The sequence below is a fragment of the Lacerta agilis genome, chromosome 12, assembly GCF_009819535.1.
Source record: "Lacerta agilis isolate rLacAgi1 chromosome 12, rLacAgi1.pri, whole genome shotgun sequence".
NCBI classification, from domain to species: domain Eukaryota; kingdom Metazoa; phylum Chordata; class Lepidosauria; order Squamata; family Lacertidae; genus Lacerta; species Lacerta agilis.
The window spans coordinates 43,508,105-43,522,278 of NC_046323.1; the positions used below are offsets into that span (position 1 = coordinate 43,508,105).

General features: G+C 44.3%; 1 protein-coding gene across 1 annotated transcript in view; it reads left to right on the forward strand.

Annotated features, from left to right (window-relative positions):
• The first annotated feature begins 1,544 nt into the window (after positions 1 to 1,544).
• Positions 1,545 to 14,174, forward strand: part of VIPR2 (vasoactive intestinal peptide receptor 2) — a 47,871-nt gene continuing 35,241 nt past the window's right edge. The window contains exons 1-2 of the mRNA XM_033166106.1: positions 1,545 to 1,834; positions 8,810 to 8,912. Coding sequence (XP_033021997.1) covers positions 1,784 to 1,834; positions 8,810 to 8,912 — 154 coding nt within the window. The 5' untranslated portion in view covers positions 1,545 to 1,783. The remainder of the gene's footprint in view (positions 1,835 to 8,809; positions 8,913 to 14,174) is intronic.

The window sequence follows — 14,174 nt, forward strand, 5'->3', positions numbered from 1 at the left end:
ATCCTGGGAACAGTAGTTTGCTCCTCACAGAGCTGCAGTTCCCAGCACCCTTAACAAACCACAACTTTCAATGTGCTTTAGATGTACGGTGCAGCTGCCACAAGTGGCGTCAAGAACATTGGCCCTCAGAAGTGAATGTAAAGTTATCTGTGCATTCTCATGGGCATTCAAAGAGTCATAGAAATGTAGAGTTGGAATAGACCCCAAGGGTCATCTAGTTCAACCCCCTGAAATGCAGGAATCTCAGCTAAAGCATCCATAACAGAGGCCACCCAACATTTGCTTTAAAACCTTCAATGAAGGAGAGCCCACAAGTTCCTGGGGAAGACAGTTCCACTGTCAAACAGCTCTTACTATCAGAATTTTCTTCTTGGCATTTAGTCGGAATCTCCTTTCTTGTAACTTGAAGCCACTGGTTTGAGTCCTACCCTCCAGAGCAGGAGAAAACAATATTTGAAGATGGCTATAATATCTCCTATCAGTCTCCTCTTTTCCAGACTAAGCATACCCAGACCTTTCAACCATTCCTCATAAGGCTTGGTTTCCAGACCCTTGATCATCTTGGTTGCCCTCCTTTGCACACGTTCCACCTTGTCAACATCCTTCTCAAATTGTGGTGCCCAGAATTGGACACAGTATTCCAGGTGTGGTCTGACCAAGGCAGAATAGAGTGGGACTATGACTTCCCTTGATCTGGACCCCATACTTCTTGACACTGTGCTTCAATACAATCATTAATTGTACCCGTCATACTTGTATCTGATTCTCCCGTCTCCAAGCGCCACAGAAGGACAGTGCGCAGTGGCAGACTGTGGGATTTCAAATTTCAGCAGGGCACCTTTGAGGTGCCAAAATTTGGCCCTTCCCTCCTCTCACCTTCCGCATTGTCCCCTGTAGCGGTTGTGCTCCCTTAAATCCGCCTCAGGCCTCCTCTGACATCTTCCCATTTGAGCTCTTCAACAACCATCCAGAGAGGTAAGCTAGGCTGCAAAATGGAGAGAGACTGTGTACACCTCACACATTTGAAGGGCGTAGCCATGAAGTAAACAAATAAAAATACTTAACTAACTGACTCATTGTGTCGCAGATAACTTGGTTCTGCCCCCCCCTACATAAAGCCTGCTCCCCTAAAATAAATCCCAGCTATGCCCATGGAAGCACCCCCATAAAGAATCCCACAAACTGTAGTTTATTCCTCACAGAGCTACAATTCCCAGGTTCCTTAACAAACTACAGTTCTCAGGTGTTTTGGGGAGGGAGTTGTAGTCCAATAAGTTACTTATCCCTGCCCCTAATCTTAAGAAGCCCAGCCCCAGAATAAAAATTTAAAATGCATCACCTGTTGTATTTCTGCCTGCCGCGCAGCACACAAGCAGCAACTCCAGGGCGCCAATGTAAGAACCAGATCGAGGGCAGGAGGAGGAGGAGGAGGAGGAGGAGAGGCAGCAGGAGAAAGCCGGAGGCGGAGAGGAGGAGTCCTGGGTGGGTGAACAGTAGCGCGCAGTCCAGCGTGCCGGGGAGCCAGTCTGGGCTGGGAAGCGACGGAGGCAGGAGCCGCAGTCCCGGCGACGAGGGACCGAGGACTCGTGCCGCGAGCGGGAGGCGCGACGGGAGCGGCCCACGTGCGCGCCCGCGGAGTCAGCTGCGCGCCAGGAGACGGGAAGCGCCCGCTCGGCGACCTTATGTTTCTGCTGGGGGATCTCTGCACCTTCGGAAGCCCGCGGAGCCCGCCGAGACCCCCGGCCCCGGAGAGCTGATCGTGCCCCTCCGGCACTTGGCTGGGATGAACTTGCCGGCCCTTCTCTTCTCGATCGGTTGGTGGACTTTGGGGCTGGTGAGTAACTCTGGGTTTGTTTGGTTTCCTGTGGAGTCCCCCCAACCCCAACCCCTGCACCTGCTTCCCTCACCCGGGTGCTGATATCATAAAGCGGGGGTAGTCTCTGAGCATGTGCAAAGTACCTTTCCCGCAGTTCACCGCAGAGCAACCACAGGACGCGTGGATTCCCACGGCACCCCTTTATTTAAAAAGGGCACAGTGAATAATGTCTCTTTTCTCTCCCTACCCTGCGTTCATATGATCCCCTCCCTGGGTGACTGCTCTTTTTAAGCTATAGGTGGCTCTCTGTTCTCAAATCGATCCACTTGGATCTTTAACATTGCCAGTAACAAATGAGGAGCATAGAGCAAACTCCATAAAATTGTGGGAGGAAAGTGTGAGCTTGTTCCCAGTGCTGACTTAGCATGGGAGTCCCCACTGCAGGTATAACTGGGTGGAAATGGGTCAGAACTGCTCAGCGGCACATGCGAAATATTCCTGGACTTAGGAGATAGCAGCACAGACTAGCATTGCTGCCCCACTCATTTAGGCAACAAAGTGTGCGGGGCTCACCCTCTTTAACCTCCCTGTTTGATAGGCTGGTAACTAATTTGTTGTAACGGATCTTAAGCCCAGTCGTGAAAGCAGGTGAATTTGCTTGGTGAACTTGAGCGTTGTGGATTGTGAGGGGGCAATGAATTGTAGCAACAAACGCTTCACTGCAGATATGACTGGCAAAGCATGACTGAAAAGCAGATTCACGTTTGGATGGAGAGAGGAACCTAGTAAGAATCACAATATTTCAGCATTATAGAAAGAGGAGCCACACATCTTCCACCCACAACCATGGCAGGACTACAAAGGATGAAGTACGGCATCACCCATAATTCCTCTGAGGTGTTCCCCGCCTCTGTAAACTTCTGGATCTCACCGTAATTCATTGAGAAAGATCAGGACAAAGCAGACAGCATGAATTAGTCCTGTCACTGCTGTAAACAGAAGTACTCCTGATGGCAATGCCTCCAGTGCTGTTCACGCAGTCGAACTAGCCTCCAGGCTAAATATTATGCTCTGCACCCTCAAGATAATTTTATGCAGATTGGTTTCCCCCTGCAACAAATGTCAAGCCTTTTCTCGTCAAAATCAAAATTATTAAGAATGGCAAATATGTGAAGTTTTTCCCCCAATAGACATTTATAGCTGGAATGGAAATTTGAGCCTGTATTAGTAATTCTGAACCTGAAACTTGGGTGTAATAATGATAATTCTGGATCAAGTGCTCCAAAGTTACACAAAAAATAATTTTTAAAAAGGCAGTCGTGATTTTGCCATGCCATCTAGGGAACCGTATCTATGCCACCTTGTGTTTTGTGACAGAAGAAAAGCATGGGTATAAGTGCAAGAACATACATAATAAATACTTGTGTTTTCACACTGCACACCAGGAAGCAGCTGGAAAGCAGCTGCAGATGGGTATCTTAATATTAGTGCAAGGAATGCGAGACTCGCCTTGCAAAGCATACAGCCCAGTTCACACATCTCGTATACCAACACCCAGTATTGGACTTCAAATATTGTTGCACCTAGAGCAAAAAAGGCATAACAATGCCTACTGGTTTTTATTTGTTATTTTTTTATTTAATGATGTACAGAAATGGAGGAAGAAAAAAACATTCCCCTTTTGAACCTCCTGCTTTGTGGTACTTAATGGCAAAGCCACTTCATTAATGCATGGTCTTTCTAATCCTAGAAATGCTTTTGCACATCCTTTTCAAGTTACTAGTCGGGAGGAAAAGCCTTGGGGGCTGCTGCAGACATTATAATTTGCATGCAGAAACCAGTCTTATTACTTGAAGCGTGTTGCAAGTGTGTGTTTTTTTCCTCTTGAGCTTGTTGACTAGGCATTGGCTAGTAAGGACAAAAAGAATAGTCATACAATTTTCTCTCCATTCTGTTCGGAGTCCCTTCTCTCCCCTACACCATCACCTCTTTCTTCCAAAGAGCTCGAGGTGGTATACGCCCCCTCTTGCGTTTATCCTCACAACAACCCTATGAGATAGGTGTTAACGCAGAAGCATAGAACTGGAGAGTTGGAATATGTGTGAATGTTGTTGAGAAGGACAGAAAGTGTCCTTTTCCTTTTTAATCACCTTGCGGTCAGTTTAGTTTTTATTGCATGCACTCACCACTTTAATAGAAACAGCCCTTTAAGCTTCACCCACGGAAAACGTAAAAGGCAGACTGCCCCAAAGCATTCAGGACTCCTTAGAGGTTCTGAGACAACGTTTTCTTTGCAGACCTCAAAGAAAAGTTATTCTGCACCTTCCGAGCCATGACTGCAGTGCTTTTCTGATTAGGAATTTTACCTCCCCCACCCCAAAGTTTTGGCATGCATGCCTATGCTTACGTTTATCAATAGGATTCACATATTCACAAATCCGCACACTTTTCTTTTCACTGTTCAGTAAAATGAACAGTGTGTCGATAGAAAGCTTCGGATCGATAGGGTTTATTGAGTTTATCAATTGGATTCAAAGGTAAAGTGAATTTTTAAAGTGTATTTTTTTTAATTAAAAAAAATTACAGGAATATATAGTTATGCCCAAAGGAAGCTAATGTTTAAAAATGCATGGCTTCTTGCCTTAAGCTTTATATCTTCCTGATTGCTCTTTTGGCTTCTTCTAGCCTCCTAGACTTCTGCTTTGCTCTTAACTTTCTTTTCAAATCCTTCCGATATCTCCCTCACACTTTCTCTCCCAGGTGGTCCTTTGTACTCTGGCAAACATAGGGCAAACCCTGGATAAGGGGCTGTCTTGTAAACAGAAGCATGTGTTTGCAATTGCGGGCATCATGCAGAAGAAGGGCAGCTCAGTGGCAGCACATCAGCTTTGCGTCCAAGTTCAGCTCCCCAACATGTCTACGTACTGAGCAAGATGGACCAGTGGTCTTACTCAGGAGACAGCAGCCTCCTGTGTACTTGCCAGAAATAAGGAACTGGCTGAAGCACTTTGCTGAGTGCTCCTGCAGAAGCAAACCAATGTATATAATCTGAGAAGTGACCCAAAGCCCTTGTCTTAAGTTATGTGTAGCTTGGCTTTTTAACTCCTCTATTTTCACGTGTTTGCTTTCCCTTCTGTTTTATAATGAACACGTGGAGCTGCTTTCTAGTGAGGTCATTGGTCCGTTTAGCCTAGCATTCCTTATTCTGACTGGATCTTGGGATGCCATATGGGTGAATCATCCCTGTGAGTCCTCATCCCTCCATCAGTCCTCTGCGAAGGTTTATGCCACACATCATCACCTGTGTGTGTGATGCCCAGCGAAAAAAATGCAGGCTATGTTGTTACTCTGGCACAGCAGTTTTTCCACATTCCTGACTCCTGACTGTATTATTGCAACATACTATAGGATCAAATATTTCAGGACTCGAAAGTAGTTAAGTGTGATTTATCCAACTGCTGTTTTGCCAGGCTAATCTTCTCTATATCGTTCCAATTTCAGTATATGTGCTGCCGAACTGAGCACTATCGAACTGCTGTTTAATTTGCACATCAGGCGGAAATGCACAAAAGGATCTTGCAACAGCAGGAACCACCTGTTATTAACCAAGCTTGGTAAATGATGCCAGTTAAAAATGTTGGATTGCTTCCAAATTGCTTTTCCCTATCCCTGGAAGGTGTCCCCCCCCCCCCAAGTAGTGAACTGTTAATGGCTGCAGTTCATCCTATGCGATGGCTTGTAGAATGCCAATTTGTATACCCTGCTATCCAAAATGATATTTCTTCATAAATGTGCATAAGGAAATCACTCCAGACTCCAAGCACGCAACACTGTGAATTCATTAGATCACTTGGTGCCCAAAGGCCTTTCATAAAGTGCATATGATTCAAACTGGCTTATTTGTTGGGAAATGAATGCTTTTGCACAACGCAGCATGCCTGGAATAAAGCGAGAGGGGGCATTGCACATCATCTGCAATTTCCGCAGCTGATGTATATCTTTCAAACAGCACCCTGAGCTTCATTGCTAAATCACTGTTTAGAGAACATTTAAATCATGTGATTTAAAGATTTTTTTAAAAGAATATTTTTAGACATTTGTTTAATCGACAAATGATAAACACTGAGGATTAAAGTTCACTAGTGGTACACAAAGCTGCATCTATGTTTTGTTTTGTGATTCTCTTAAGTAATCTTAATAAGAACCTGCAGGATCAGGCCAATAATCCACCTACTCCAGCATCCTGTTCTCACAGTGGCCAACCAGATGCCTGTGGGAAACCTGCAAGCAGGATGTGAGCAAGTCGTATTCAGAAGCGTTACTGCCTCTGACAATGAATTTGTCTAACCCTCTTTCAAAGCCATCTGCATTGCTGGACATAGCTGCTTTCCGTGGGAACGAGTTCCATAGTTCATCTGCTGCATGAGAAAGAAATGTCTTTTATCTGCCCTGAATCTTCCAGTCTTCATTGGAGGCACACAAATTCTAGCTCCATGCAAGAGGGAGAAAAACTATTCTCTGTACACTTTCAGTCCTAAAAGGAACTGGGCCACACATTAGAAAATTGTGATCCAAGAAAGATACTTGGAAAAGGAAACTAGCATTAGAAACCACTATTTTTTCATGGTTGCCATATTTCCCCCCCCCCGGCACTGTACCTTATATATTTAATGTATTTAAGGCTTATATATTTAATGTTATGGCTGAAGCCCAAACTGTGGTTAATCTCAGTCTACACTCCTTAACTGTGTTTAGAAGCTGGCTTGTTTCAATACATTATAGTTAAGACTAACCACTGTTTGTTGGGTTCAGATAATGATGATGATGATGAATTTCATTTCTATACCACTTTGTATTTCCAAGAAAAAATCTCAAACATGTCCACAGTCCTTGTGGCAATGCTGATGGAAGGGCAGGGAGGAAGAGTATGTAAGCTCAGGTAGAGGCTAGAATTGTTCTTGTCACAATAAACCATGGTTTGGTTGTGTATTGTGACACCTTAACGCAGGGGTTAGCAACCTAAGGCCCATGGGCTGGAAGCGCCCCACGGAGGTCGTTTGACCTGCCCCTGAGCCACCCCTGAACTGAGTTGTCTGCTCGCGCGCTGCACTAAACTGGCGCAGCACAGCATGGGGACTTGCTTCTGTGGTGCCAAAAATCGCATCTGCACAGACGCAGATACTAAAAAATTGCAGTCGCGCATGTGATCCATGCTGGCCCAAGCATGATAAAACTTGCTGACCCCTGCCTTAATGCAACCAATGAACCATTCCAGTTCAGAAGAATAATTAATACAAAGAATAACAGAAATGCTTGCACACTACAGTGGGTTTTCCCACTTTATAGCATTTAAGAAATAAGATGTACAAGGAAAGGGGAGAAGAATAAAAAGTTGTCACATTAAAATTTGTGATACTTTGTTCTTATCACACTAGATGGGTTCTCTTCCACCCTGCTCCATAGTTAGCTAGGTTCTCTTTTGATAACAAAAATGTACATTTTTTTCATTTATAATAATTTTCAAGTTACTCTGAAAAGCTGTGAGTCACTTCAATCAATATTTTCAAATATCCCCGTGGTGACTAGTGATTGCCAACTGTAGTGGCATTGTTCACTCGTGAATGTTCAAGGCAGCAATCAAGGATGTTTCTTTGTACAGAAGAGTGCGGTTTTCAAAGTTCCCATTGGCATTGATTGGGAGCAACCAGGCTGCCTACATTTAAAGCCTAGTTTGGGGAACTTTAGGTACTGACAACGTAGTAAGTGCAGCAGTTAAGAGACTGAATGGTGAACCAGAAAGTCAGTGGTTTTGGATTTTGTTTCTGCCATGAGCTCACTAGGTGTCTTTAGCCACAATGCCTTGACCCCAGCCCCCTGGGAGATACCCTGTGGCCACTACTGGCACCTGGTTGTGGAGGCCAGAGCTCAAACAAAGGCATTAATGAGCCTCAAAGGAAGCTGTCAAACCAGAGAAGGTCCTCTGCTGAGTCAGTGCTTGCAGCTGGATCTTCCTTGTATCCCCAAGTAAGGTTGTTCCTCCCAAATAGATCTTTCCTTCCAAGTAAAGCTCTGGTGACAGAGCCTTCTGGCAGCCAACTAGGCTATGCACTATTCTAATAACACCTTTGCTCCTGAGGCCCAGAGGGTGATGCGGGGGGTGGTGGTGGTGGTGGTGGTGGTGGTGGTGGTGGTGGTGAGGACTTGGGATAAGGTTGGAGGAGTTATTGAGGGGCCTAGGTGAGGCATCCATGTAATGGGATTATTCAGGCTACCTTGGACAGCAGCAGTTTCCTCCATATCTTTCTTTGGAGCTGTGTCCCGTGCCTCTTTGACCTGAGAGATTTCTCTAGGATCTGGGCTGGAGAAGTTAATGACTCCCTGTGGTCAACCAGTGTGTTGTTTTCAACCTGCAATATCAGACAGTTACCCATTAAAATGAAAAACCACAGCCTTCATAGCTGGTTATCAGTACCTTCTTGGCATTTCAAGGATTCCTCAGTTTCTGCTATAGAACTAAAATATATGTTTTGACACCAGTGGTTGTTTTCAAGCCCAAATGGCATTGGGCTGTACCCAGTGCTAGTCTTACTCAGAGTAGTCCCATTGGAATGAATGAACATCTTGATGTAAACTGCTCTTTCGGTAGATTTCATATGTTTTGGTATGCATCGTGATTTGCATGTAAATTGTTATTTCTTTGCTACACGTACCTGCTGAGGAGTAAAATGATACATTCTAATGACACTTGGAAGCAAAGGGTCTGTTGGTTAGGGAGATTTAGTTTTGGTTCAGCCAGTTTGTTTATTTGTTACAGTGGTTCTCTGCACGTTCGTTTGCTAAGCGAGGGTAATAGTGTAATGCAATTGTATCAGCATACTTTATTCAGCATATAACTTCCAGTGCTAATGCAATTAACTTATTCTTGAAAAACCTAATAAAAATGATTAGGTGTGCTTAGTGTTATTAATATATGTCCTTTGTTAACTTTAACAGGTAAACGGGATTCACCCAGAATGCAGATTGCAGCTGGAGCTTCATAAAGAGGAAATAAGGTGCATGGAGATTTTAAAAAATGCCAAAACCGTGGGTTTTAAAGGTAAGAAGACAACTTAGAGAGTGAAAAGAAAAGAGTGATTCAATCTTGTAGCCTTGCAGATAAGTCCACAAAAGCTACTGGCCTGCAATTGAAAGGAGTCTGTTAAGATGCTTCTAGCCTCCATTTCCATGCTGGCTGCAAATGAAAGGAAGGTCCCTTCTCATGGCCAGCATTGGTATTTCCATCTACCACACCCCCTGCCAGCCTGCTGTATTTCCATGATTACTTACTGTTATTAGTAAATTACTTTTATTCTATTCCATTATACATAAAATAAACATACAAAAACAAATGTAAAAATACAAAAATATCAGAAATGACAAAGAAATGACACATCCGTTCTCTTAAATTTCTCAACAAAATCAGAAGATGTGAGGGGGACATCTGTTGGTAGAAACATTTAGATGTCCCTATTTCCTGCATACGGTGCCAGTACAGCATCCTGGAAGTTAGTTGTGATGGTATAAATGATAGAATCTGACTACACAGTATTAAAAAAATGTTACGGGTCTTCTAAGTCTTTGGAAACCTTTCTATTTTCTGCCCTTGCCAGGTTCCGTTCACTTTCATACCACAGAGATATCTGAAGGCCTTACAAGTCTTCCACTTTGGTGCTGTGGATATCCTAGCTGCTGCCAGAAGCCACATCACTAATGCTTTGGCTTGCAGTTTTTGAATATGACCATCTCATATCTTTAGAAGTGAGCGCTGTGGGATCATTTGTCTGGTAGTCTTTAAGACAGTATATACACATTAGACCAGAACTCTTTCACCAGTGGAAACTCCCACCACAAATGAAAAGACATTCCTTACGCCCCAATGATGTCATTCTACCCCTCTAAAGGGGCAGGGGCAATGGGGAGCAGCAAATAGCACGGTGCAGTGCTAGTAGGTCCCTTATGGGAATATCGGAAGCTGCCTTGTACCAAATCAGACCATTGGGCCATCTAGCTAGGGCTGTCCCTACCAGTAGGCAGAATGAGGCAGGCGCTTAAGGTGGCATATAGCTGAGGGGCAGGCAACAGTGAGGTGTTGGAGAACAACTGTGTGCTAAGCAATTTGTTCTGTGCCTCTGAGGTAGCCTTGGTGGAAGATGTTGTCTCATCACCAGTGCTGAAATCAGATTAAAAGTTGGTTTTGGTCCATGGAGGAAGAGGGGTGATGCCATCTTCATCTCACACAGCAAATTGAGCTCACCCTGCATATAGTTCAGTACTGTCTACACTATAGCTTTTCAACCTTGAGTCTACCAGATGCTGTTGTACTACAACTCCATCATCCCTGACCTGTCTGAGGATCATGGGAGCTGTCGTCCAGTAACTGTGGTTGAAGAACTTAGTTGTAGGGCTATACTGAGACTCCGCAGGATTTCCTTGCAGTACGAGAAGATGTTTGGATTTTTTTTTTTTAATGATAAAATGTCTTATGGGGCAATGATTACATTTTTAAGATGAGGAAAAAGTGCTTGGAAGGAGGCAGCTGATTCCATTCCTTTCCTGTCTCTGCTTTTAAAACAATTTTTCACTATGGCTTTAAGTGCAATGGAACAGAAGATTATCACAAAGCAAATACAGAAGTGAAACATTTCCCACAAGTCAGTGCCTCAACCAAGGCCATCTGCTCACAGTGTAAATATATGATCTTTCATTCTTCTCAGTAGGGAGACAATAAATACAGCAAAGGGTTTGAAACAGAAAAGTAAACATATATCTGCCTGCAAAAGAAAATGGATCAGTAGCAATGAATTGAATTAGACTGCGTGCTGTGAGTCAGAATTTTAAAAGAGTCTGTTATAGGATTATTATTTTTTAAATTGGCAAGAACATCTTTATTTGACAAGGATTATAAGGTTGCCAGCCAATTGGAAGGGTGGGTTGAGAGCCAATACAAGCCTGCGGGTTCCTTGCAATCACAGAGAAAAATGAGAAAGCCTAATTGCTGTGCTGGTTCACTTTATTTATTTTCAGTTTAATTGTTGTATTTATATTAGGCCAAGAAATATAGCAACTGGTACAAGGTAACCCAGTAAGCTTTCTTGACTGAGTGAGGATTTGAATTTGGGTCTTCCTAGTCCTAGGTCGCATTCATACCATGTGTTTAAATGCTATGATACCACTTTTAACAGTCATGGCTCCCCCCAAAAATATCCTGGGAGCTGTAGTTTAAGGGAATCCTATTCCTCTCAGAAGTTGACAATTCCCAGAGTTCCTTGGGAATGGGGATTGACTGTCCGAACCAGCACTTGCCCTGCAAACCAGGATCGCAAGCCAGGATTTGATCCTAGGTTTGTTTGGGCTAGCAGAGTATGGATGAAATGATAAACTATGGTTTGTTTCAAAGCAGGATCAGTGTGCAGTGGGATAAGTATGCGAACTGAGACTCCTCACTGCTTATTCACATAATGCCAAACCATGGTTCGGTATTCTGTCTAAATGGAATGTCTAAACGTCTAACTCATTCATTCATGGCATTTGCTGGCTTGAAAGCGTATCTGACTGCAGCAAAGCTAAATAATCGCTTCAGTGAGCATTTTTAAAAGGACATGGAAGTGCTAGGAAACTAGGGGGGGTGTTGTGACCTCCTAACGTTTCCTATTTATAGAGCTTTAGTTGAGGCCGTGGGGAACTTTGTTTTAAATGGAGATGCAATCATGTTGCTTTTATGGTTTGCTACGGGTCCAAAAACTGTGTGGATTACCTCGTATAGATTTCAGGATTAGAGCATGCTTAGCAATCACAAAGCCCGCAGCAAGCGAACAACTCCAGAGGTGAAGTTAAAGGATTTATCTAAGCACTGACTTCTCTACCTTCCGCCCACAAGAGAACTGTTAAAGGCAAAACACTGCTGGAACTCCCTAGAACTTCTAAGTACTTTAGAAGATACCTGCTGGATCTGATCAAAGATCCATCTAGTCCATCTTTGGCCAACCTGTAAGGTTTGTGTGATGGTGCTCACGAGTAATGAAGCAGGAACCCAAACAGTCTTTCGGCAGTTTTATTGTGCAAACTATTTACAATGCAGAGCTACAGAAAGCATGTCTGTCTCAGTCGCTGGCAGAATTCGGGAGTGGCCCCTTCCGGCTCCTTCCCCAGCATAAGAGCTTGGGCACCCCAAATCTCTTCCTACCCTCCTTGTGTTTCACTCCTCTGCACAATTGGGGCGCCGGAAATGGCGTGCTTCCCTCCTGACCAGCCGGACGAGGTGATGTGCTGGGGCTCTCAGCAGCATCCCCGAGCCCTCTCCTCTCCCGGCTGGCTCCTTCCCCTTCATCCCCACTGGAGGTGTGGCTGCTCTTCACGCTGGAAGATGTGCTGCTGCTCAAAAGGCACCGGGGCTCTCTGTATGCTAAAGCGGGCCAGGTGACAGTTCCCTGACACAACCACATGCCTATGGGAAGCTCACAAGCAGGGCATGAGTGCAATAGCTCTCTCCTGCTTATCACCTCCCTCAACTGATATTCAGAGGCATACCCCCTCTCAGACTTGAGGTAATATCTAGGCATCATGCCAAGAGTAGCCATCGATACCTTCTCCTCCATGAAATCTGTCTTAATCCCTGTTCAGAGCTGTACAATTTGGCGGCCATCACTACACCTTGTGGGAACAGATTTTCGCTGCGCAAAAAAAGATAGCCTTGTCTTTTGCCCCCCAACTCTTCCGAAGAAGAGTGGGACACAAATTCTCCTCTCTGCCAACCCTCACCAACAGCTTTAATTGCTGTGTGGCACAACCCTATCCCTGTTGACTCAGAAGTAAGCCCCAGAAGTGGGGTATACTCTCAGGTTAGGTGTGTATGGGATGGGAGCTTAAGAGGGTAATCCTATAGAGGGGGTGGGGAGGAGAAACCATAAAAGAGTTCCTGTTACTTACTACCCCTGTGGCCAGAGCAGAAAAATATGCTTTCCCCCTTTTGTTTCTTTAATTTGACTTTAAAAAAATCTAACAGAAGGGAAATTAGCCCTTGCTTTGGGCATCTTAAAGAAATTAGGGTGTTTTGGATCCAGGGCCACTCAGCAAGTGCCCTGATTTAGACACTAAGGCCTACTGCCAGCAGAACACCCACAGCAGGTAGAGTTTTCCATGCCAGTGAAGTTTTCTGCCAGCATTCTGGGGTCCTCCAGAGTACAGGTGCTTTCCTGCCGTTGCATCTCCTCTTTCCTAGTGGAGCAGCAGTTATTGCAGGGATGGGAAACCTGTTGGACTACAGCTGCCGTCGTCCCTGAACACCGGCCATGTTGACTGGGGCTGATGGGAGTTGGAGTCCAACAACAGCTGGTTCCCCATCCTTGATTCCTAAAGTCCGTCAGCCAGGCTTCCAGCTAAGATAGGACTGTTTTAAAAGCCAGTTGGAGAGTTTGGTATGAACAATGCCTTTTTTCCGGGGGGGGGGGGGTGCAGGGAGACGCATACCCCTAAACATTTTGTGAATCTTTGTACTTTAGTCCATTAACTGTATTTATTTTTCTTGAGTCAAAATGAGAGTACCCCTAAACATTTTTTTTTGGGGGGGGGAGGACTGGGTATGAATGTTGCTTAAAGGGAAGCTGTCCGTTAATATGCATGTGCTTGTATCTTGGCGGAGCCAATATAAACCCCACATTAGACAGAGCTTTCAAGCATGTTTGTGCCTCCCCAGAGCTACCCCTATTCCCACCCCCCCAAAGTGATTCAAGAAGCAACACAACACAGCTGTCTAAATACTGTATAGTAATTTCCAGAAGGTTGTTTGGGACCCTCCGGCTTGGGTTGTCAGCGGGGTCTTTGCTATAGACCATTTAGGAGAAGTGCTGAGCTGGTTTTGCTACTGATAAATGGTCTGGAAGTGACATGTGACTCACATTGGTCAATTTGTCAACAGAAACTCACAGCACAATCCTCTCCCTGTTCAATCATAAGTAAAGGCTAATTCTCAGATTGTTGTGCATAGAGTGGCAGTCCCAGTATATAAGAAAACCTAAAGTGTGGGGTTTTTTAAATACAGAAATTATAAGGATGTCCAAAAGTAAGTTTCTATATTTAGTGTTGCCAGCATTCGAGCTGAGTACAATATTTTTGTCCTGTATGTGTTTCTAATAGCAAAAACATATTTTTTCCATGTTAATAAATCACTTTGGGATATTTCTTTTTCTTTTTCCAATTTCTTCCATAATAATAACAAGGCTAATTGCCAAAAGATACACAAATCAAGCCTGAAATGATTGTTCACATACTTTGGATAGCCCTAAGCTGCACATTAACGATTCCAGTTGCCCTCATGACGTTT